The following is a 27067-nucleotide window of genomic DNA, read 5'->3' as shown; positions in this document are numbered from 1 at the left end:
TTGATTTAATTTTATTTATTTACAATAATTTCAAACAGTTACTTTATTAAATTGCCTTGATTGGGAAACTCATCTGAATGAAGTGGGACATATTATTTGACCAGATGTACATGTACAGGAAACCCCGTTCTGGATAGTTGTGTCACCACTGCCAATCAAACTCCTAAAAAGTATTATTCGAGTGAATTAACAATAAGGCATAAAATCAATAATTTATTCAAACACTAAATACAATTTTTATATAAAAAAACAAGTGAATGGAATAAGATATATTTTTGAAGTCTTAATCGACGACATGGGTATATATAACTCATATGAAAAATATCTAAATTGTATAATACTTCTAAGTTCACTACAAAACATCAGTACACATGGAACGGGACTTAATGATGGTGATATTGTATTATGACACTATGAATATTGCTAAAAACAATTTTGAAAAGAATTCAAGGTTTTGATTCATAAAGCTGTAGATAGGGTGTCTTCCTCCATCTTGTATTTGAAAATACCAGAAAACAAGGTCTAGATCTTTAATAGAATGTGCAAATTTTTAGTTCGGGTGGTACATGTATATCAAAGACTTGATTATTTACATAATCTATAGTGTCAGATACTGCTCCAAATGATTATATATTCATTTCAGGATAATCTTTGTTTCGTAATTTATTGATTTTTAATTCGTCTAAATATCAGTCCATCAATGTTAGATCGGTAAATTTGCGTTAGCAATTTTTTGTTCTTCCCTCGCAATGATTCGAACTCGTGCTACTGAGATATCATGGCACCAAATCGCATTGAACTATGCCCGACGCGCTAGATCAATCGACCACCTAAAATATATATTCGTGCTATAATCAATGACCCACAGGAAATTGTATAATCATAACTCTATAGATCAATTCATAACTCGATAGAAAAACTTGGTAGTATGTACCAATGCAATGTAAAAATCTGGGAAATTCGTAGGCATTATAGTTTTAAGGATGTTGTCATAACACTGTCAGTTGGTCCAAAATGAAATGAGATATTTGTGAATTATGATGTGACAAGATACCTAACTGTGTTTGTTGGGGGTACATTTTATTGCTACTTACCCGTCTCCTGTTATACAAAAATCTAGAGCCCCAGCAAATGGATCTAAAATTAGTAAAAAAATATCATAAACAAACACCTAATTTGACTTTACTATGACGTAATGGCACAATCCAGTTTAATTAAAGATTGACAAATATCATTGTTTATTCCATATTGATAAAACTTTAGTAGGTTATTGTATATGAATAGGATTTTTATTAAATAAGCATGCTCACCTACAGAAAAAATATATTCACAGCGGAAACCCGGTCGCGTGCTTTTACGTGTATAATTTTGGTAAAAAACGATTGATGTACAACTGGTTTTGGTGAATAATTTCCATTACATACATTTCTCTCGGAATATGGAATAAAACAATGACTGTCTTTTGTTTCGGTAAATATTTGGTTTTATTGACTTTGAAAAATTGATATTCACTAAGGCCAACCAATAAATATACAATATTAGGTCAATGTCTGAAAAATATCAACTTTTATATGAGGTGAGAAACTGGGAAAAGGCGAGGTTCTACCGAGATCTTCCCTAGTTTTGCGCCGAGTAAAAAAAAAAGTTGATTATTTTCTGACATTGACCTAATATTATTTGTATACTGCAACTTAAATAAATAAATTGATAGCTATTTAAATTATAACGCAAATTTCAAACTTATTTTCATCCCTTAATGAACCCCTAACTGTGAAAAAGTGTTCCATGATGAAATTGACATTGCACAAAATATAGCTGTGTTCCTATATTTAGGAAATAAACACAACTAGTTGCAGTATAAAAAATTATATTTACCTCATAAAGTTAATCAAACTACATATTTACCTCATAAAGTCAATAAAACCACATATTTACATCATAAAGTCAATAAAACCACATATATACCTCATAAATCATGGTTTCTGTTTTGTTCACTTCAAAATTTACAGACTCGGGCGAACGAGAGCTTAACATATTGTTTAACAGTATGCTGCCCTCAAGATGTCATCTTTTTGGGGGAATCTTTTTTTTTTTACTTTTGTTTGGATGTTGCTTTATTGAAATTAATTCCTGTTCAAAGATGGTTGCGGAGTTACATGTGTTCGTGAGTTCTCAATCCTCCCGTAACCTAGGCCAATAGTGCTACATTACAATATAAGAACAAACTGTTAAACGAGTCATTTTGATTCTCATCAGATCGGTCCTATGCACAAATTACAACAACATAAGTTCACAAGACATAAACTACTTGTCTAAATAGTACTAGCTGGATCAAATCTCAAGTAATACACAGACTTTGATATCCCTGACTAATGTATAAATCATAGTACGCATCCAATAGATTGAGCGTAAACACATTAGAAGCATGCTTCATGTAAACAAGCATGACCCTATATAATACAATTATATAATTATCAATAGGATTTGTAATGACTGGATATATGTTTAGTTAAGAATGATATTTATTTTCCAAATAAAATTAGTGCTAGTATCGATGATAAAGACAATATTCAAAGATTTTACTACAATGTTAAATGAATAACCTTTAATAGTACTTGTATTTACAGTTAACGTTGATGGTATCTTAATTTACGAGTTGTACATACATTATAGTCGTAAAAAATTATCCACCTTTAAGATCCCGTCGTAGGAACTATCTCACTAATATAGGAAATTTTAATATGTTGTGTAGGAATTGTAAAAGTTTTCTAATGTTTAGTATGAATGTGAATCGGGTAACCATTTAAGAATTGAATGCTTCTTTTTGTAAATTCATTGGGGTGTAAAAGCGTTGACCGAAGTACATTTTGTATGAAGCGCGGAAGCGCTTCATTCTAAAAATGTGCGCACGGTCAACGCTTTTACAACCCTATGAAGTTACAAAAAGAAGCATTCAATACTTATAATTACATTTTTTAGCTATGATCAAGAAAAAACGAATTTTATATTGTTTTTTTTAATTCACCTGTGCACTTTATTGTTAGACCACGTGTTATCATGAATGAAAAGTTTTATTGAGTGACACAATTGCTTACGGAATAACACGTGATGTGCTGTTAGCTAATCAGAATAAAGTATTATAATGAAACATACATCTAATGTAATTATTTAATAATGAAGTATCTTTTTGTTCATTTACAGTTTAAATCAATAATTTCAAATGTTTTGCTGCAGCTAAATATTATTCAACAGTTAATATTGCATTACTTCTCTTTACTAAGTGCTATTTCATTTTAAAAGTAATGTAACAGTTGTTAAATAAAATTGTAATGTTCAAATACAATTCAGACCATCATAGAAACTTCTTTTGTTGACAGCTCCAAAAAAAACAACAGGTGCTACATGTATTTCCAGTTCTAACCACGCTCACACCACAAAATGTTCAAAAGTGTATGATAAAAGTTGTTTTTCTTTTTTTTATCACAATCTGTATATATACAAACGCTTCAATTGTCTAATTTGCACAAAATGACATCAATCTCACATGCATAAAAACGTATATTCTTCAGTATTGAAGCCTTATTGGTCATAGAAAAGAAGACGAAGAAGAAATGCTTTGTATATTTCAAAGGTGACGTTAACAGCTTTATCAGAATACTTGAAAACACTTTTCGTATTAAACTCGGATCCAGTAATCTGGTTTTTGTATTGGGATATTTGGAAACACTACTTTAAAAATCCAGAACATTCGACGCAATAGCATTTCTTTGAATTCCCTAAATTACGAATGAAATTAACACTTCATTAAATTGACGCGTTCGAAGCACTTTTCCAAACTGCTCGAAAAAATAAATCAAATCCAAGGATGTATAGATACTTGAATATTATAGGAATTATTGACCAAAAGGGTCTTGACAAAGATTTAGACATCATTAAATATATGTGTATTTCTGCTTTTAATAAAAGGAATACAATACATAAAAACAAAAGTTATTTCTAAAACTTTCTTCATTGTTGAAATTAGTCTAAGGTTTGATGACAGGAAACAGCATTTCCAAGCACAAACAGTAACGTATTTCATAATCCCAATATTCATTGATTGTAAAAATAAGGTCAAATATTTCTGGGCGATAAATGGAATTTTATTAGTAGCGAATAAAGTATATATCAAAATTAGTGTGTTAGTCATGCAACTTTTATTTTTAACTACATGCGTTTTGTTCCCTCTTTTACTGTCTTTTCATCAGTTAAATATGCGGTTTAATTGACTTTTGAAAAAACTGATATTCACTGAGACCGACCGCCAATGTGAATATCAGTTTTCAAAAGTCACTAAAACCACATATTTTCCCACAAAAAGATAGTTATCGTTTCATCCCGTATTCCGATAGAAAACATTGTATTGATTAAGAAAAAAGTATTAACCCAAATCAATTGTGCATCAAACAGTTTACCAACACGTTACATGTAAAAGCGTGTGATATTTTGCTCGGCAAATATCACTTTCCTCCAGGTCAATATTTTTTTTATTTAAAATTCAATTCATATAAAGAAACCTTCTAATATAATAACAATATGGAATAATGTCATTTATTTTATAATTTATAATTACTAAACTGTCAAAACCTCATTTTATAATCTCGTTTCAGATGTTTTACTTTTGAACCAAAATATTTTCTGTAGCACATGTACCACACGAGAACTTTCACAACACAAAACCTTACCAAAATCTGTTGTCGTCTGTATAATTGCTGAGGGTGTACGATCGCTTGAATCCTTTCCAGGCGTAACTGTGGTAGACGGATTCATACACCTCGTCATATTTACAGCCATAAGATTAAATCCATTTAACCATACATTCTAAAACAAAAAGTATTGTTTTGATTGTTTTGATGGATAACACATTTATTTCAAATTTGACTATATATCATAAGGATATGCATAAGGACTTTCAAGAAGAAAAAAAAGACGATACAATACCAAAGGTGCAATAAAAACAATAATTCGTAGAAGATAGACACTCCTATACAAAACAAAAATCAGCAAACAAAAGCAGCAATCCCTATAACAATACACAGAGTCTCAAGATTGAGCAACATGAATTCAGGGGGGGGGGGTGATTCGGTGCAAACTTATGAGAACTGTTCCACTAGTACCATCTGTTGTGTAGAAAAGATGCATTCATTTTTACCCCAAGAGGATGGGATATTGGCTATGACATGCAGAATATATCCCTGCATGGTTTTTTTCTGTGTACATGTGGAAAATACAGATATTGCATAATGGTCAACGTAATCATGGTGGTATCGTTAAACTTTTCGAAAAGACAATCTAGTCTTATTCATGTGACGCCAATATACCCAAACTGCACTTTTCAGCAAAAAAAGCAGCGAAAATATGTTTGTCAGTATGCACGTCTTTCGATAGATAAATATAGAAATATATCTAAATGTTCATAAAACGTTCACAGTATAAACAGACGAATCATTCACTGAAAATTTACGAAATCGTAGTCCACAAAATGTTATCTTTAAAAAATGAGCAAATAAAATATGTTACAATCGATGCCACTGCTGGTGGACGTTTCGTCCCCGAGCTTATCACCAGCCCAGTAGTCAGCACCTCGGTGTTGACATGAATATCAATTATATGGTCATTTTCATAAATTTCCTGTTACAAAACTTTGAATTTTTCGAAAAACTAAGGATTTTCTTATCCCAGGAATAGACTATCTTAGCCGTATTTGGCACAACTTTTTGGAATTTTGGGTCCTCAATGCTCTTCATCCTTCTTTAAGACTATTTTGATCTGAGCGTCACTGATGAGTCTTATGTAGACGAAACGCGCGTCTGATGTATTAAATTATAATCCTTGTACCTTTGATAACTATTAACACCACTGGGTCGATGCCACTGCTGGTGGACGTTTCGTCCCCGAGGGTGTCACCAGCCCAGTAGTCAGCACCTCGGTGTTTACATGAATATCAATTATATGGTCATTTTCATAAATTTCCTGTTACCAAACTTTGAATTTTTTTCGAAAAACTAAGGATTTTCTTATCCAAGGAATAGATTACCTTGGCCGTATTTGTCACAACTTTTTGGAATTTTGGGTCCTCGGTGCTATTCAACCTTGTACTTGTTTGGCTTTACAACTATTTTGATCTGAGCGTCACTAATGACTCTTATGTGGGCGGGTCGCGCGTGTGGCGTATTAAATTGTAGTCCTGGTGCCTGTTATAACTATTACAAGCCATTTCTTAAACAAGAGGCTCTCAAGAGCCTGAATCGCTTACCTGTTATTTTTTTGCTTAAATCTTTCATCAATGATTATTTTTGCTTTTTAATATATATTAATGAGTGGCTTATAAATGCTATTTGAATTTCATTGTATATCTGTCTTAATTTCGTCAAAAGAAATAAATGCATTTTACACATATGTTCCATTTAAGCCATCGTGTCTATGTTTCTTGACGCACAAGGAAATTAAATACCAAATTTATACTAGATTCGTTTGAGAAGTTTTTTAAGTTAAAAAAAACATAAAACAACTTGTGTAAAATTGTCCTTAAAGGATAATAACTCCTTAAGGGGTCAATTGCCAATTTTGGTTTTTTTGTAGATCTTACTTTGCTGAACAATTTTTACTGTTTACAATTTATCTTTATCTTCAATAAAATTCAATATAATAACCAAAAATGCAAAATTTCCTTAAAATAACCAATTTAGTGGCAGCAACCCAACAATGGGTTGTTCGGTTTGTCTGAAAAAGGCTGATAGATTTTCACTTTTTAAAGATTTTTACCCCATGTCAGTTTTGCTCTAAATGCTTTAGTTTCTGAGATATAAGCCAAAATCTGCATTTGACCCCTATGTTCTATGGCGGCCTTGTTTGTTGATGGATCATAAATTTGGATACAATTTATAAACCAGATACCCAAGTAACATTTAGTTAAAGTTTGAAGGTGTTTGGCCCAGTGGTTTCAGAGGAAAAGATTTTTTAAATATTTTACGACGAGAGAAGACGGACGACGAAAGACGACGGACGCCAAGTGATGGCATAGACTCATAGATTTATGTCAAATTGTTCTAAATATTTAAAGATAAAAACCAAACAAATTGAAGACCAATTGTTCAGAGAACAATTAAAGGTCTTTCCACATCATTTTTTTTTAAGTTATTGAAAAAAGCTAGTTCTGGTAACTCAAAGATGAAATTGGCACCCAACCATAAGTTTCTTCATACTGATGCCATAAATAAATGGTTTCTGTATACTTTGGAGTGAAATGAGGGAGATAATATGTTACTTCCGGTGAATTAAATGTCACTTCCGGTCTCATTTTATAGCTTCTTTCACACTGATTCCAAAAACATATAGTTTCTATATACTTTTGTTCGTTAAACAGGAGATCATGGCCACTTCCGGTTATCAAAAGTCACTTCGGGTTTTAAGTGATAAGTTTATGTATTAATATTACAAAATATATGAATTCCGAGTACTTTTTCATGAAAAAAAAGCAAAATGGCTACTTCCGCTTTTCTCAAGCTTACTTTTGGTTAACATTTTTCACGGTCATATGTCATCCAAACTTTTGTTAAAGGTCATATGGCGTTATAATGAACAAAGTTGAAGTAATAATCAATTAACCTTCTATTACGAAAATTCAGGGGCACTAACTCATATAAGATGCCATTAGGTTGTTTCAGACTAAATAAGTCCAGTAGCAGATGTCATCACCATGACTGAAACATCTGCAAGGAGCACAATAATACCAAACAGTACAATCTGATGTACAGTAGTTGTCGTTTGTTTATGTAATTTATACGTGTTTCTTGTTTCTCGGTTTTTATATAGATTAATTAGACCGTTGGTTTTCCCGTTTGCATGGATTTACACTAGTAATTTCTGGGCCCTTTATAGCTTTTTTCGGTTTGAGCCAAGGCTCCGTGTTGAAGTCCATACATTCACCTATAATGGTTTACTTTTTATAAATTGTTATTTGGATTGAGAGTTGTCTCATTGTCACTCACACCACATCTTCTTATATTAATGAACTACAGAAGCTTGTCAATTCCCATTTGTTTGAGAATTGACAGACATATTGAAAATATGTTAGAACGAGGCGTGATCAAGCCGTCTGAATGTTCATGGTAATTTTGGATCGTACTTGTTAAAAGGAAGGACGGGTCGACTCGTTTTTGTATAGCTTATCGTCGAATCAATGATCTTGCGGTTCCAGACGCATATCCTTCACCAGCCATAGACGATTCAAAGAAACACCTAGACGGTAACAAGTGGTTATAAACCTAAGACCTTTCCTCAGGTTATTGGCAGGTGGAGGTAGAAGAGAGTGACCGCCCGAAAATTTTGTTCACCACACGAAGTGGCCCGTTTAGATTTCGTAAAATGCCATTTGGGCTTGCCTGTGCTTCTGCAACGTTTGGGCGGTTGATGGAAAGAGTTATGGCTGGACTGCAGTGGAACTTATGATTTGGTGTATTTGTATGACGAATTTGTTGTATTTGTTAACAAGTTTTTGATCGATTGATTAACGATGGGTTAAAGTAAAAACCCAAAAAGTGTTTGTTGTTCGCAAGATCAGTGTCTGTCCTAGGACGTGTAATAAGCTAGGTTGGTGTGGCGACATGTTAACAAAAAGTTGAAGTGATTAAACAATGGTCAGAACCGACAACATTAAGCAAGTTGCTCTCTTTTCTCGGACTGTGTTTCAAACATTTAAATCCAAGCTCCTGGAGGCGCAATACTCTCACATCCAGATTTTTTAAGACCTTTCATACTCGATACGGATGCAAGTCAGTCTGCAATTGGAGCAGTACTATTCCAGGAAATAGACGGAAAAGAAAAGGTTATCGCTTACGGGAGCCATACATTTTCAAAGACCGAGCGCAAATATTGAGTCACTCGGAAAGAGTTTCTCGCCGTAGTTCATTTTGTTAAGCATTTTGAAATGATCTCCTTGATAATACCTTGCGTATAAAACAGCAAGAAACTACTTTCAAAGAAATTGGAGAATTTAATTTTGCAGTTAAGAGTTAATGGTAACAATACGAAACATTGAAAGTAGATAACGGTTACGGTTGTGCAAAGAGCAAAGCACAGGAGGTATTGTATATCTACACGTCGTTGTACCCATGAAGTAAAGGCGTGCCACTTAACAGCAATTCCATTACAATAAGACATCAGGACATCTTTGAATGAGAAAAAACATAAGAAAGATTAAAAATATTTTTTTATTTGTATCGTGATGTGGTGGCCTATTTAACAGGATGTGAAACCTGAGTAAGAAGGAAATGTCAACAAAAACAAAAGTGAGCACCAGTGCATATTTAAAAGTCAGGCTACCGTACGGAGTGGATATCCATCGACATTTTGGGCGAGTTGCCAAAATCCGCCAACGATAATAAGTACATACTTGTACTTAGGTGATTATCACACAAAATGGACAGAATGCTTTCACGTGGAGAACATGGAAACATCGACGGTTGCGGTACTGGCATGAAAACACGGATTTGTTTTGTGTTATTAAAATTTGCTGTTACAAAATGATAGAAATTATTATAAATTAAGGAATGTATCTCCCTCATGCAAAGCTCTGATTCCTTTCACGGATTTGGCTATACTTTTTGGACCTTTTGGATTATAGCTCTTCATCTTTTATATAAGCTTTGGATTTCAAATATTTTGGCCACGAGCATCACTGAAGAGACATGTATTGTCGAAATGCGCATCTGGTGCAAGAAAATTGATACCGTTAATTTTATTTTTATTGCAAATATCTAAGTAAAAAAAAATTGCAGATTCGGTGTTCCAACAATGATGCACTCAGATTAAAGAAGACAGTTTGTGAGTAATCTAGTCTCTGAAATGTGTTACCTTCTGCAATTAAGCAAAACCCGTACAATGCCATACCAATCACAATCCGATGGTATGGTTGAAAGGTTCAATAATACTCTAATAAAAATGCTAAGTGCTTCCGTCGATAAACATCATACAAACTGGAATCAGTTCTTACCCTATGTGATGATGGGTTACAAAACAGCTGAAGATGAAACAACCGGGTTCAATCCGAACCGTGTGATAATGGAAAGAGAAGTAGCTACAGCTACTTGATATAAAGTACGAACTCCAAAGGGTAGTGAAGTTCATTCCGGCTAATGAAAGGGTGTTGGATTAACAGGAGAGACTAGAAGACATCCACCGGTTTGTGCAGAATCTTGTTAACAGAGAAACGATTCGGCAGAAGCAATATCATGACAAACAAGTTGGAATAAATTTAATAAAATGACAAAGTGTTTGTTTTTCTTTCCTGTACGTAATCTTGGACAATGCCCGAAGTTTATAAGTCATTGGCTGGGGCCCTTTAAAGTGTTAAAGCAATACTAAAAAAAAAGTACTCAGATATAACCTACAAGAACTACTAGTTAATTGTGGCAGAAAAAGCCGACAACAGGAAATTCATTTTGATCGCATGAGGCAATGCAAGGATCGGTGTTTATTAGGTGAACCATAACTGGGTTAGCGTTTACAAAGGCTCGAGCCTTCAAATCAGGTATCCGAAATGAACAATCAAGTTCAAGATGTTGGTTAAAGTGCCTCAATTGAATTTGATTTTTAGAAGAGACATGAGACCATAGAACAAGACGATCATTTACGAGAAAGCAAGCCTCCAACTTGGTTAAATGTCTATGTTCAAAATTAAAAATAATTAAAAGAAACGCCTATACAAAGTATAATCATGTACATAATATGTAATTTTGTATGTACATGTATATATTTACGATGATTTCCCTTTAATTACAGATGCCAAACGCCGATTAAACGATCAAGTGCACCACGATTGAGAAGTCCAGTTTGTCAGGTACGCTTAAACACGGAAAAAGTATTGGAGGGGCACGTTCTGGCATGTGTGAGGAAAGGGTCTGCCAAGGAAGAATTCTTATGTGACTTTTGTTCATATGCTACCAGTAAAAAAAAAAGTAATGAGGCACCAGAGAAAAAGACATCCAACATCGTTGTTAACACTAGAGGATACAGACAGTGAATGGGAGAACCAAACACGGAAACCATGTCAGATGTACTCGGAGAACCATCGAGAGCCCAGGCAAGTAAAACAAAAACTTTTTTGATGGCATCAACTTCGCTAATCCAATGCAAATTGGTCAGGAAGACACCTCCACCCCTATCAGTGGCCAATTCCTCAAGATAGGGACTTTAAGACACATTGAAGAGTTCTTTGGGACCACAGAAGATAACGTCCAAGAAATTAACATTTCCAAGCGTGCCAGCTAACACGATGCCAGCCACCACTACACAGCACGTTCTTGGTTCCAAGAGTGTTGAAACTGATTCGGACGAATCTTTACTGACAAACCCTACACAGCCGTTGTTCTCGTCCTCACCAATGGATGCACAGAGTATTACAACTACAACAGGAACTTTCCCAATACCAGAACAGGTTGTTAGGTCAGCCTCCACTTCTGGGTTAATGCTGGTAGAGTGAGGAACAGTGGGATGATACAAAGACTACTGCAAAAATGTCAAAGTTACAGAAATACGGAAAAAGTGAATTGAACAGTTGATGTAGCTATCATAGCAATGTAGGCTAGACGAGAACATACAGTAATAAGTGAGGATACAAATTAGATACTTTTGTTTAGAGTGACACTTATAAACATGAACACTGAATGTTCGTGAGGGATCGGACAATACAGACAGTTTGGTTCCTTGTTGAAGGAGAAAGATTTTCAGGAAGTATGAACACTTTTGTGTTTTATTGTTTATATAGTATGCCCTGTTTCTTTGAATATTTAATAACTATAAACGTCAGATGGGGAGGTTAAATCTGAAGTCCCGTGTTCAGGGAGTATCGCGCTTTGTGCACGTTAAAGGTCCCTCTCAACTAGCTCTCTGAATTGTCCATAAGTGGCCGGTTGTTGGGACACATTACTGAATACATGACATACCGGTTTTGGCTTTGTGATGTTTTCTGTGGTTTTCATATTCATTACCGGTATTTGGGTTGTTGGTTTCCATGGTTAAATTTGGTTGCTAAAAAATCTGTCAGCATGCATATTTGAAATACAGCTGGAAAACGAGTTAAGGTTACTTATGATAAAGTTGATGTGTTAAGTTAATGTTGATGTTCAATGTTTGCTAGAATGTTAAGACAAGAGTATACAGTGGAGCTGTAATCTAGTCATGTCGGGAAGATCATATATTTTCGAGTTGTTTTAGTGGTTAGTTACTGAAGTAAAAGTTGTTTTATGATATTAAGATTTGTGTTTTGTTTATGACATGGCTCGAGGCAATAACCAGATAAAGTTTGGGACTGTAAAATGACAACTCGATGTAGATGTTATCAATTGATTTTGGTAAATGCGGGCAAGCATTTCTTGGAGGCGTGGGTAATGTGATGAATTTCTTGACACCTGTTTCTTGTTTATTTTATAATCCAATTGTAAAGTTCAACAGAAAAAAAACATCATTCAAACCTTTGATTTATTTACCCATTTAATTACTTCAACTTTCGATTTGTTTACATCTTTATTATGTATTTAGTAATTGTTTTAGAGACCAGGAACTAAACTATAAATCCGGAATTCCTGCGATCATTTGTTATATCTATAACGCCCGTTATTTAGGTATAGAGTACCCGAATAAACAGTTTATAAATTAACTACCAATTGTTAAGCATTGGTTGTATTCAGAGAAACGATTCTGGTACGAAAACCAGATAAGAACAGTTGCTTAACCCTGGTATGTGACAGTCTTATAATTTGTATCCTTTTTGAAATAAAGAAAATACTGTGTTGAAGCGAGAAGATTGTGCTGTTTTGCTTGGAACAATGTACTTGATAACTTATCATTGCAAAAGATCTATCATTTTCTTACAGCAATGGAAAATATTACTTTCACTTGCAAATTGGAACAAAAACACACAATTTGTCAAAGGAGGGCTAAAACCACATGACAAAACACTATTTTCGTTTAAATTATTTGATTTTTCAAATCAAATGCATTATTATCACTGAAGAGACATGTACTGTCGAAATGCGCATCTGGTGCAGAAAAATTGGTACCTTAATGTTATTACTACCACTGGACCAATGTCTCTGCTGGTGGACTGTTAGTCCCCGAGGGTATCACCAGCCCAGTAGCCAGAACTTCGGTACTGGCATGAAAATACGGATTTTTTTGTGCTATTAAAATTTGCTGTTACAAAATGTTAGAAATTGTTATAAATTAAGGAATGTATCTGCCTCATGCAAAGCTCTGATTCCTTTCACGGATTTGGCTGTACTTTTTGGACCTTTTGGATCATAGCTCTTCATTTTTTTTATATAAGCTTTGGGTTTCAAATATTTGGCCACGAGTACCACTGAAGTGACATGTATTGTCGAAATGCGCATCTGGTGCAGGAAAATTGGTACCGTTAATGTTATTAGATTAATCAAAACTATTTTCGTAGCCATAAAATTGAAAAAGATTTCCAATGTTTTCAAATTTTGTAATTTTTCCCTTTTTGAAATCAGTATATGTATGTAAACAACAACACCATTGACCACACATCAGTTAGTGGAAACAGTATTTAACATGTTGTGTTGTGCAGACTGTTCATTTTTTTTTTTATAAAGTCTTCCTTTGAATTGTTTTTTGACAACTCGGTTGTAAGGTTTTTGTTGGTAATTATAAAAATGCGTCCCAAGTACTTTCTGTGCACTTCATATAAACAAAAACAGGAATGTAGCTTTTCAACATTTATACAAACCTGTCCGTCAGCCATGTGAACTTCATACCATGTCACACCTTTCTTATGCAGTATTCCACCATGTGATTTTAAACACGTGCCTTTCTTTAACACACCTACAGCGGGATTGTCACTACCAGCTTTAAAAACAGAAATGGTGGTTTATGCTTAACACAAAACATATAAACAAAATCATACAGGAATTACAGAAGATGTCTACCTTAATAAAAATTAAATCGGTTGACTCATTATTCAAAAGCATCTTTATTTCTTTCTTTTTCTTTTTTTTTTTTATCTAGCTTTCTTTTGAACTTATTAAGTTCGTCATTCTTTTTCGTAGAAAGTACCCACAATATAAAAAAGAAGATGTGGTATGATTGCCAATGAGACAATTTTCCAGAAGAGATCAAATGACACAGATATTTACAGTTGTAGGTCTCCGTACGGCCTTCAACAATGAGCAAACCCCATACCGCATAGTCCGCTAAAAAGGCCCCGAAATGGCAAATGTAAAACTATTCAAACGAGAAAACTAACGGCCTATTGTTAATGTACAAGAAGATAAACGACAAACAAATATGTAACACAGCATCAAACGACAACCACTGAATTACAACAGGCTTCTGACGTGGAACAGCCACATACATACTGAATGTGGCCGAGTTAAACATGTTGGCTGGATCCCAATACTCCCCACAACCTAGGACAGTGGTGTAACAGAACAACATAAGAACGAAACATAAAAATCAGTTGAAAAAGGCATAACACATCAGGGCTGTTTTGCCAAATGTAGTATAATTAATTGCAATTTGTTACTTTGTTACTGTTAATTTAAAACGTTTGAAACTGACACATGTGTAATTTGTGTCGGATGACCCTATTGTTTACCAAAATTAATACTGTTTGACTCTATTTCATTGAAACGCTATTATCTGTACTTAATGGTAATTATTGCATTGTCTAGATTTAAAATTTGACAAAATAGCTATTAAATTAAACAAAAATTAAGAGGACCAAAGCAAATCGAAAGATACGAATATTCTCGTTCAAATATAATATGCTGGACATCCACTACCGTAACCAAAATGCAATTTGTTTGTCCATGACAGTAACAAAAAGATATGGTATGATTGCCAATGAGACAACTCTCCAAAAGAAACCAAATGACTCAGAAATTAACTACTATAGGTCACCGTATGGCCATCAACAATGAGAAAAGCCCATACCGCATGCTCAGCTATAAAAAGCCCTGAAATGACAAATGTAAAACAATTCAAACGAGAAATTAACAGCCTAATTTATATACAAAAATGAACGAAAAACAAATATGTAACACATCAACAAACGACAACCACTGGATCACAGGCTCCTGACTTGGGACAGGCACATACGGGCGGGGGTAAACATGTAAGCGGGATTCCAACCCTCTCCCTAACATTGGACAGTGGTGTAACAGTATAACATAAGAACGAACTATAAAAATCAGTTGAAAAAAGCTTAACTCATCAACCAAACAGAAATACATCTAACAAAAACACAGAGTGGACGTGGCCGGGTACTTGTATATTCCAACAACAAAAAGACACTAAATACAGATCTGAGAGTACTCGCAGTTATTGACACCTTTTTTAAAGCCACTAACAACTAATAATCAAATCATGCATCTAAGACTAAATAATCAATCAGTTCACATCCAACATCCAATGGATTTAGGAAAAGACGTCATAACAGTTAGAGAAAAAAAAACATGATCTTGTGCAATGCCTAGATGCAGGAAACGACAGATTTTAGATCCATAAAAGTGTATATGAATATAATAATAATATATAGTTGGTTTTTTATTAACTGATAACAAAATCAATATTAATACCAATAAAACAATATTCAATGAAATAATTACAGTGTTGAATTGGTAACCTTTTCGAATTAGTTTATTTAAAAAGCATCGATAAGTTTACCAGGATCGTTTCTAAAGTTCCGGGCACGTTAAACAACATCTCCGTAAAAATGAGGATGTGCTATCCCGTTTAAAATAAGTTTCTACATGTACAACCAAACTACAAAACTAAATGTTTATATCCATGGAAGAATTCAGTGAATGGTTTTTAGTAATTTGTGATAATAATTTTAAATAATTTACCAGATCTTTATACATAGATTACGTTCCTTAAGGATGTTTGCTACTCTATTTTTTTAGTTTTTTCCAGATTTTCGGAATCCTCTGGTTTTATCCATGTATTGCCATTAAGAAATTTTGCCCACTAACCCCTTCTTTTCTTTTTTATAATTTTATTACATAAAGTGTGAACAGACATATTTCAAAGTCTTATAAAATCCTTGGTTTTTTTCATAGTTTTTGAAACAAAAAAGTTGCCAATGTTAAATATATGAAAAATCGAGAGAGAATTATTGCCCGCCAAATTTTTAATTGCTTATATCTCGAAAACAAGCACTGTCACGGTCCCTCCATTTTTTTCTGCTTTTTTAGTTTCTTTATTTATATACCATCAATTAATAACAGCCATTTAAAAAGCTTGTTATTTTTAAACAGAGGAGCGAACATCCTTAAAATAGAAAAAAAGTCACAACAGATCTAAATACGGGCATAGCAAACGAGTTGTATAAACACCGTAAGTGGTGCCAAAAAGAACATCACCATCCAAAAAGGGAAAAATTACAATAAGGATCCCTTTTGCCGTAAATATTGGTGTGGAGTTTCCCGTGTAAAACCGAAATGTCCAAATCTAGAGGAATGTTTATTACCGTTTAAATTTGATTTATTTAAAGTAAGTTCCTTTGAGTAAATTTCGGCAGTATATTTTGTGATTGCTTAACGAACAAAATCATCAAGATAACGGTAAGTGTTGTTGAATTTATTAATTAAATGCGATTAAGACCTGGTCATAGCAGTACAAAAACAAGTCTGTTTTAAAGGGGTACCCATTGGAATACCTACAGCTTGTCGATAAACTTTGCTCCTGAAACGTACATAAATGGGTCATTTTCAAAAAATGTCGAATTTTCAGCACACCCATGCTAAAATTTGTATTTCTAATGGAAATTTCAGTTGTAATGGTTTAGATGAAAGCTTGTTGGATTTGTGATTCAGAACATTAATAATAAACACAACTTACATCTATTTTGATAAGATTAAACTGCATTGAAGTCCGATTTTGGGGGTATTTGTGTGCGTACGGTGTCAGAAAAACACATTTCAAATGATTTTTTTTTCTTTCTGATCGCCTTGATATCTGCGTTAATTATTACTCTAACGAAAAATCGAAGCTTCTTTATCATTGTATGTAACAGATTATCTACAAACTAAATTCAATCAGCGTACGGGAGGTTTGTGTCTATCCTGTTACCGCTACTGAAATCAGTCGTTCAATTATTCTCCCTATGAATATTGAATCAGTCAGTGTTGATTTCAAAAGTGCAAAGTAATCTTTACATTTAAAACGCCTCGTTTCTTGAACGACAGTGTAGAGAAAAGAAATTTCTAGACATTTAGTGAAAAAAATAGAGTGTACTTTTTTTCATGTCTATGCTGTTACCAACAATTTTGATTAATTACACCAATAGTATGCTTGTAAAAAGTGCAATAACGTGTTGGAAACCAAATTCACAATAGAAAACCATAATCACTTCACCAAAGGGAATAGTTATTTCATAACAGCAATCAAAAACGAAGAAATTTGTCTATCCTGTTATGTCTATCATGTTACTATGGTTGCTATGGTTACAGTAACAGGATAGACAATTGTAGACAAAAACGTCGTTAAATTTTTCATCTTAACATATAGGTGCAAAACGAATGAAATATTTCATTGTTTGAACTTATCTTAAGGTTATAACGTCTTAATCTTCCCAATTAAGCATTTGCAGGTGCAATACTGATATCGGAAAAAGGTAACAGGATAGACTTTTATATAGTGATATATCAGAAACGTTCCTGTTACCAATGAAATAAAGAGAAAAGTACACTAACTTATGAGGGATTTACTTGATGTTGGGTTTATTTGAAAGGGTGAAAAAATGCTAGAACAATGTAAATTGCTATCTAAGACTTGCATTACTGGCGGTATTTTTTACAATCTTTGAAAACCAATTTTTAGAGGCATTTTTCAGTACAACATAGAAAATTGGCAAATAATCTATTATTTCACATAAGTTTATTATCTTGAAAACCATCTAATTGGCTACGTAAAACAAGCTTAACATTTTATCTAAACCTTTTCTTAATAACCCAAAATTTCTTTTGAAAATGGTAACAGGATAGAAAAAATATTGTGCCACCGATCATAAAATGTTTCAAGATTTTCTTGTATGACATCATTAAGATTGCAATTTTTAATATGTTGTTCTTAAAGTAATGTTTGTTTTGATTTGCCTATATATATATGTAGAGGGTTGTTTGGAGAAGTAACTTTTAATAATTTTTTCAATTTCAAAATTCGACATTTTTTGAAAATGACCCAAATATTATCAAGAAGAAAATTAAAGCTTCAATAAACTCATCGCACCTTCAGTTAGTATATCTAGCATATTAGCCTTTCTCATTAGAGAAGAATGCTTTAAATGAGTTGCATCAAATATATTTACATTCAGATTTACCAAACGACCATTCAATTAAATAGGAAAACATGTGTTTCATAACATTGAAAGTATATTATAAAAGGTACGGACCTCTTCTAGCGATTAGAACGACGGTAACTCTTATTAAATAAGGTTCAAGATAGGCAGTTAGAAAATTTGCCAATTCTCCTAGCTCGTGTATCGTTATGAATCAAAGTTTTGGCCAAACTCTGTAAAGTTTCGTCGAAATAACTTCTAATTGAAAAATTTAAGAAACACTTGCCGTTTCTTTGGTCATTTGTTGCTTTAAATGATCAAGAACTTTCTATTTCTATTGCAGAAATTTACCCTAGTGAACTTACTTTAAATTAATCTACTATTGAAAACAATGATTGTCCTTTTCTATAGATTGTGATATTTCAGTTCACACAAGAAACTCTATACAAAAAAATACGACAAAAGAATCAATTTATCGTTCCCTGCTATGATTTTCACTTCTAGGGCGGTGATATTTCTTTAGCCTCTTCTTATGATATGTATTTTCACAAATTATCCGCAGTACCCATTAGTCCGGTTGTTCTATGATTATATCACAAACTAATTGCAATAGAATAGGGTTTTTTTGCGGAATTTGTGAGAGATATAACGTATAAGAAACATGTCGAGAAAAATCTGATTCAGTTGCTGTTGTGTGTTGCTGTCTTTCACATGTTTCGTTATAAGACTGTTTAACTGTTTGTTTTGTTGTGGATTTTTTTGTTTGGTGTTTTTTTTTTTTTATCCTTTTCACATTTTGTCTTGTCAGGTTATTTATAGCTTACTAAACAATATGAGACTTTCAAATTGTCGAAGGCCGAACGATTCCCTGTAGTTGCTCACACCCACGTCCTTTGGTGTACGGTAGAGAGTTTCCTCGTTGGCAAGCATACCAAATCCCCTTATTGTTTAACACAGTTATTATTTCAGTACACACACCCCTCCACTACTTGTGGTTTCCAAACAGTTTGTAGGTGAATTAATCATAGTGAATACCAAGGTTTTGATATAAATCACTTTGATTTGTTCACATCAATAAAAACTTGCAGCCCAGATATAGTCAAGAGTTCTGAAAGTGGCGTTAAACAAAATCAATCAATCAATTAATTAAATAAATATCTTTTCCTAACAATAATTTTCCACAATTTACGTTAATTGCAAGTATTTATTTTATTAATGATGATGAAGAGAATAGTATATTATATCTGATGATGTCAAAAGTTAAAGACCGGAATTGATCGAGATTGGCAAATCTACATGCAGTTACTGAATGTTTGGTTCAGTAGAAAGTTGTTTTTTGTAAGGCCAAGCAATACCATTTTCACAGTATTAAAAGTAGAAAGGAACTTCTTCAATAATCATATGCGCTGTATCATCTTTTATATTATACTTTTAATAGTACGGTGACAAATCAGGTAAATTGGAAAATTTAATTGACTGAAATACCTCACGGCTAATTTTGGTCTTATTTTGTAGAAAAATATAATATCCTTTGATTAAGGCATGTCGTAGATTGTCAAAGTGTTGCAGATTTTTAAAAACTGCGGTCAAAGGTCAAAAGGGGTGATTCTAAAAAATCGAAAATTTTAGACATTTTGGACAATTTCTCGGTATTCTCTCGTGTTGAATGAGAATTGTTTTTCGATGGAAGCATGCGCTAGGAATGCTCCACAAATACAGCTAGTTATATTTATGTCTGGTTACCAGATATTAGTGATACATATCCTTGCTTGCAACATGTAAGAACATGTTGCTTGCAACATGTAAGAACATGGAACAAATATCGTTATCTACGGAAATTATCGACAAAAAATATTCATAATTAAGATTTAACTATACAATAATATATGGCCATCTATAAAGATATTTTTGGGAATGTTTTGTTAAATGCTATAAAGAACAGAGGAAAAATAAGAACTGGAAAGTTAACACCCGGTCCATGATGTTATGAAAAAAATGATGGAAATTCGTGGCTGATTATTTAAACTTAAAATGATGTTAGAACTATAAAAATTAGTCTGTTTATAGTTTCTAGTTTTTTTTTTTATCTTGATTAGACTGTTTCAATGGTTTTACACTAATAATTTTTTGAAGCCCTTACTGTTCGGTGTGAGCCAAGGCTCCGTTTTGAAGGCCGTACTTTGACCTATAATGGTTAATTTTTACAAATTATGACCTGGATGGAGAGTTGTCTCATTGGAACTCATATCACATCTTCTTATATCTATAAACAATGGAATAAATAGCAGACTTGAAAGCACGATATATATGTGAACTATAATAAACAAAGATTCACAGGGATATTACACTTCAATGGTTGCTGTCTATGTATAATTATAATACACTAACACTTCCATAGGCACATTAATTTGAAAAGGTAACGGAATTCTACAGAAAAAAAAGTTGGATGTCATTGTATGGCGCCGACAATACTCATGAGTTTATTCAGGCCACCATGTACTGATTGACCATTACTTCTTGGATCATTTTGATCCGCGGTGAACTAATTTTCACTGCAACATATGTGTGAATATAAGAACCAGCTAGAATGACAAAATACATGCATGTTTTCCCGACCCCTTATAGTTGTTGTCTTTTGCCAATTTCGATTAGGGAATATGTGTCGCATCCTGTAAGAGCGCGAGCTGCTGTTGGTGTGCAAGACATCAGGGGTTCAATAACTAAAAAGTTGAATATGTCGTGAATAGGTAAAAACTGTCTTGTGGCTTTGGTTGAAAAAATGCCTCAAGTCTAAAATCACAATTCATCATGTTTGATATCTGAGGAAAAGGCCTTATTAGAAATAAAACATAACTGTCATGATTTTAATATGATGCAACCCCTAGAATAACTTTTCAATATCTGATCATTGGCAAAAGAGGCGGCAGAATAATTCTTATATCTGTCTCGTTTAAAAGTCACTTACAGACCCTATAGATTCTATAGATTTTGAAAAGATTCCCGCTAGAAATATTTTGTCAGGTTCTTGCAAATCGAAATCATTATAGTGCGATAGTGCATAGTTACAATGTACCTACAAATCTTATCAACCCATGTTTAGTTTCAGGTGCACAAAGACATTTCTTATAATCTCTAATAAATCTGCATTCAATGACTTGAAGAACAATTTGGATCAACCACCATTTGAAATAAACCTTATTGTCCCTTTGACGCCTTTAATAGCTGACTAAGTGGTATGGGATTTGCTCATTGTTGAAGGTCGTGCGGTAACCTATAATTGTAAATATCTGTGTCATTTGGTCTCTTGTGAAGAGTTGTTCCATTGGCAATCATTTTACATCTTCTTTTCATATACACCAATGTCCGATGTAAGGGGATGGTTGGGCGCCCGTTGACATCTTTAACCGCGCCACATTATGTATGTGTCTGTCACAAGTCAGGAGCCTGTTATTCAGTTGTTGCCATTTGTTGCTGTTACATTTTTGTTTTTCGTTTATTATTTTGTAATTATAAATACCAATACCATCTATCTGATCAGGGGTGTACTGATTTTTCATAAAGGAACACCTATCTGATCAGGGGTTTGTGTTCTTTCTTTAGCATTAATATTTGAAAAGCAACATCATGGAGCATCAGTAGCAAATTATTATTAATTTCATCAAGTAATTAACAATGCATGCTGAATGTTGAAGTGGCTTGTCCTTGAAGTTATTTATGAAGCGTAAACTCACCACTGTATGGCCTGTCTGATAATTTGCGTCACTTAAAACTATCGGCATGCTCAAATGACTCGACATGCCTAACAATTGCTTAGCTTGTATGACTTTTGTCTCAAGAAAAGGCATTTTTACCAGTTTTAACGAACGTTGATTCATCGTTACACGCATGTTTTTTTTCACTAATTCAAATGTATGAAAATGTTTTCTTCTTTAACATGTAAAGACTTACTAACAGGATCTTAGCTACTTAACTCTTTCTTATTTTAAAAATGGATTTAGCACTGACAATAACTTTCCGGATTTTTTTCGGCTTTGTTTCAATGTGGTTTAAAATTGGTCTTTTTAAAAAAAAACAAGAATAAAGCACCTCAAAAGTTATTAAACCTTAGCATCTGTACTTATTCAAGCAAATAGACATAACTATTGATAAAAATATATATTCTTTTTTATAAAACTTAAGAAAATTCATATCAAATTCATTGTATTTCATATGACAGGGAAAATAGGAAAGGGCAACGTTAATACATGACTTATTTGGGTGAAAATTGAGAGAACTAATACTGCTATGTGATGAGTTTTATAAAAAATGCTTGTAAAAGTTGATTTGTATATTCTATCAAACTTTCATATATCAAAACTTCTTAAGTATTGTTTTCCACTTTTTTGTGTGAAAATTTACTATTGGTGATATATAGAGAATATCATATGGCTTTTTCAATATCGCATCCGTATCAACCCGAGACACCAGAGCTCTTGGGATTATATTGGTTGAGGGTTGATACGGTGTGTGATATTGAAAAAGCCATATCATATACACTTTATTGTATACATATACCTCAAGTAGATTTTTTTTTTATGTGACATGACGTCATACAGATAAGGGAGCTACCATTTGATTTTTATGGGGGGCTAGGATGAAATTTGAAAAAAAATAGGCAGGACAGGAGTTTTGGGTTAAAAAAAAAAAAAGGCAGGATGAGACACTTGCAAAAAAAAAAGTCAGGACGACAATTTAGGTAAAAAAAAGTCGGGATAAACTAAAAAAAAAAAAAAGGCAGGACCAAACAGAGTGAAAAAGAAAAAGGCAGGACAGAGATTACAGCTAAAAAAAAATGCAGGACAAATTTTTTCATCCTAAAATGAAATTTGAAAAAAAATAGGCAGGACAGGAGTTTTGAGTTAAAAAAAACAAGGCAGGACGACAATTTAGGTAAAAAAAAAGTCGGGATAAACTAAAAAAAAAAGGCAGGACCAAACAGAGTGAAAAAGAAAAAGGCAGGACAGAGATTACAGCTAAAAAAAAAATGCAGGACAAATTTTTTCATCCTATCATATCGATATCATCACGGGTGGCTGATACAGCAAGCTTGCCAATGGTTGTATTACACATACAATTTATCTGTATTTACTACTAAGTATATAATAAATATTAAAAATGTAATACTTTGACAGACGGTAGGATTGAATAAAATGTTACATGCATTTGAAAATCGTCCAAATCACTCAATTTATATGTTCATATGATATTAAAGTTTGATGTTAAATAAAAGCTGATACATCACTCTTTCATCTGATACCAATTTTTTTTATGATATCTTCATTCGGGAATTTATTATAAGCGTTCCCATGTTTGATAATGAAAAAGAAAAAAAATCAGAAAATCACACTTTAACGCGATTTTGCAAAATAACTGCACCGTGGGAAAACTCTACGACAGGGCTAAAATGAAAGTATAGCCTTGACTCTATCTTCATGCGAATTTTCAGCCGTAAGGTATTTCGGTCCATTAAACTCTTTTTAAATAAGCGACTTTTTCAAATTTGTCACTTCACTATAAAGTATGTAGCCTGAAACGTCATTCTAATTTGGTTTTGTAAAATATTTGATCGAAAACTGGCTATAATGTAAAAAGATAAAGAAATCTATTTTTTCAATCCGGATTCAGAATGAATTGATGAAGTTTTATGTAGTATTTCATATTTCTCTTAAGAATTGAATGCTTCTTTTTGTAAATTCATTGGTGTGTAAAAGCGTTGATTGAAGTACATTTTGTAAGCGCTTCATTCTGAAAAAAAATATTTCGGTCAACGCTTTTACAACCCTATGAAGTTACAAAACGCATTCAATACTTATAATTACATTTTTTAGCAAGGATCATGAAAACCACATTTCATTGTGTAATTATAGAATAACTAATCGAAGAATTCAAATAGAGAAAAATATTCAACGAGTGACCGAACAACACATTAATTCGGAATTTCCTGAATGCGCGTAGCGCATGAGTTAATTATCAGTGTTGTTCGGACACGAGTTGAATATTTTTCGATATTTGAATTCTTTAATTAGTTATTTCTTTTTATTACATTGGCAAATGTTGTTTTTTTTAAGAAATTAATGTAAAAACATGTAAGGAACTTTCTCTAATTCTTCGTCAATTTATCCCTTTCTGCAACCATTGTATAAAAAATTTAGTCAACATGTGGTTCGTTTGGTCTCAGTTCTTCATTGGTTAAAGTCCGATTATGACGTCGAATTTTCTGACTACCTATGAGGCAGGGGAGGCAACTAAGAGAGTGAAATACCCACATTTATTTCACATGTGAAATTATCGGTTTTTATTTTACTGGAAAATCAATGTAATTCATTGCAACCAATGTAATAATAAATTTTAATTTCAGAAGGACTGCTGTAAGCTCATCAAAATAACGTATCATATTGAAACATACTGTACATGCAATGTAATTATAAAGAATTGTAACCACAATAGATTTTACAATCCTAATGATATTCAAACAAGGAATGTCTTCAACAACAACCCAAATAGATTATTACTTGTAGCAAGGTACGGACGGTAATAATATACCATATAGTGCATGGTCGCTATGCTTTGTTTACATTTAAAGTTATATCTTACAGAAATTTCTCAAATGTGTAAAAATAAATAACACTTACGGTCACTTCTGGCATAGACATAGTTCTCCTCAATACACAGACACAATCCGCGTGTCAGCTGGTCTTGGATATCTTCTACTGAAATAACTGTACCAAAAATCAGAAAAAGAATATACAATTTCATTTCAATGGAGAATTTGAAAGCACCTTACGACTTCAACAGTCAGACTAATATGTTAGTACAAAGATAATAAAATGCAGTAGTAGTTGATAAGGACAATGAGTATATCAGTATAGGTTTACGTAAGGTGACCACATGTTACGTCGTTTTTTATTTCTTTTGCTTATGTCAGATAATTACCACAATAACCAAACTGTTTATACTGTCATGGATTTGGTGCACATAACCACCCCTCTCCCCAAAATATTTAAATTTAGTTATACTTTGTAATCGGGGCTAGGCTTTAAAAGCCTCGATTGACGGTGCTAATACAACTACATGAGGCGGAATAGCGTTCTAACCCCGAATGGTTCTTAAAAAGAATGAGTTGAACTTTCTATCTCTCTTCATTTTTTCCTTCTTTTTTGAGGGGTTGAGTGGGGGATTTTCCTCTTGCTTGCGTTGACGTCCATCGTTTCTCTTCGTCATGTTTTTTAAACAATCTTCCCCGTTGAAACACCTTAACCGATATCAATTAACCCTATTATTAACTCGATAAGTGCATGCAAGCTATGTGAACTTTTTAAGCTATCTAACATGATCGTAATTGATAGAAATATTATATAAGTATGCCAGAGAATTAGTTGTCTAATAATCCGACAACCAACCACGATAAATCTGACAGAGATATAAATGTGTCCATAATAATGTGTGTGTAAGGTTTTCTTACTTTCTTCATATCAAATTATAGACAGATTGAAAGACTTATATTTCAACGTTGTTTTATAAGAAAGAGTGACCATCGTAGAAACAAATATAGGATAAATCATTCTTTTAAAAAAACCGGAATTTAAATGATTCCAACAAGAACTTCTTCAATAATCTTCAATAATAACATACTCATTATGACTTTAGTTTTTAATCAAACAATCGGCAATCCTATGGAGCTACTCGGGCAAAAATGAAAAGAAGCTAACAATATCATGTTCGAGTTTATTGATGATGTCCTCTCGCTTAAATAATCCAAAGTTTGTAACTATTTTGAACTATAATTGATAACGGTAAATACAAGATCTTTTATTATTTAGATTTTGGATATTGGACCATAATAGGTAAATTAATTAGACCACATTCATTCTGTGCCAGAAACTTATGATGTCAACTATTTAATCACAATCCAAATTCAGAGCTGTATCAAGCTCAAGCTTGAATTTTGTGTCCATACTTGCCCCAACTGTTCAGGGTTGCCGATTGTTCGACTGCAGTCGTATAAATCTGCGCACCTGCGGAGCATCTGGTTCAAAATCTTTTCATAATAAAATAACTCATATCATATTTTAGTACCTTTAACATAAGTAGCAAATACTTAAGTGGCCTTTGAAACAGTTTAATATACCATGAAAGAGTGCAAAACAGTAGAAAATATGCATGTTTTTTTTATACTGTCATATATAAATAGCCAACATAATATATACTAATATAAATAAAAACGGTAAACACTAGCACAATACAAAGATTTTTTTACTACCGATCTCCAACTTTTAAAATGCTGCTACTTTCTTAATACTGCATACAAATTAATAAAAGAGGTATCTATAGATAGATAAAAGATTAATCTTTTAATTGAATGCAATATTTTTGTTATGCAGTCATTATGTAATTAACGGCAAAATCTTGGTCAGTTCACTTGAATAAATTTAGCTCTGTCATCTCTTTAACTATACAGGATATTTAAACGAAATCTTAATCAACACAGCAGAAGCTACAAAATGGTATCTCAAAATATCGCTATCGTATTCCATTCACTCATAAATCGGTAATTTGTGTAAACCTACTCACAACATAACAGTAAATAATGTTTAATTAGTTGTAAAATGTGATCTATACATTAGGGAGCTACCATTTGATTTTTATGGGGGAGGGGGGGGGCTAGGATGAAAAATTTTGTCCTGCTTT

General features: G+C 33.1%; 1 protein-coding gene across 1 annotated transcript; it reads right to left on the bottom strand.

Moving 5' to 3' along the window:
• On the bottom strand, positions 1 to 25098 carry LOC139513883 (uncharacterized; the record flags this gene model as incomplete). The annotated part of the gene is given in 5 exon segments (XM_071302820.1): positions 1 to 163; positions 1095 to 1137; positions 4725 to 4860; positions 13790 to 13908; positions 25012 to 25098. Coding segments are annotated over 5 exon segments (479 nt in total), but the record flags the coding sequence as incomplete, so codon positions are not given.
• Between the last annotated feature and the right edge of the window lie 1969 nt (positions 25099 to 27067).

This window comes from Mytilus edulis, chromosome 1 (assembly GCF_963676685.1).
Source record: "Mytilus edulis chromosome 1, xbMytEdul2.2, whole genome shotgun sequence".
In the NCBI taxonomy this organism is placed as follows: Eukaryota; Metazoa; Mollusca; class Bivalvia; order Mytilida; family Mytilidae; genus Mytilus; species Mytilus edulis.
Note: the sequence above shows the minus strand (reverse complement) of the source record. Positions and strands in the feature narration are given on the sequence as shown.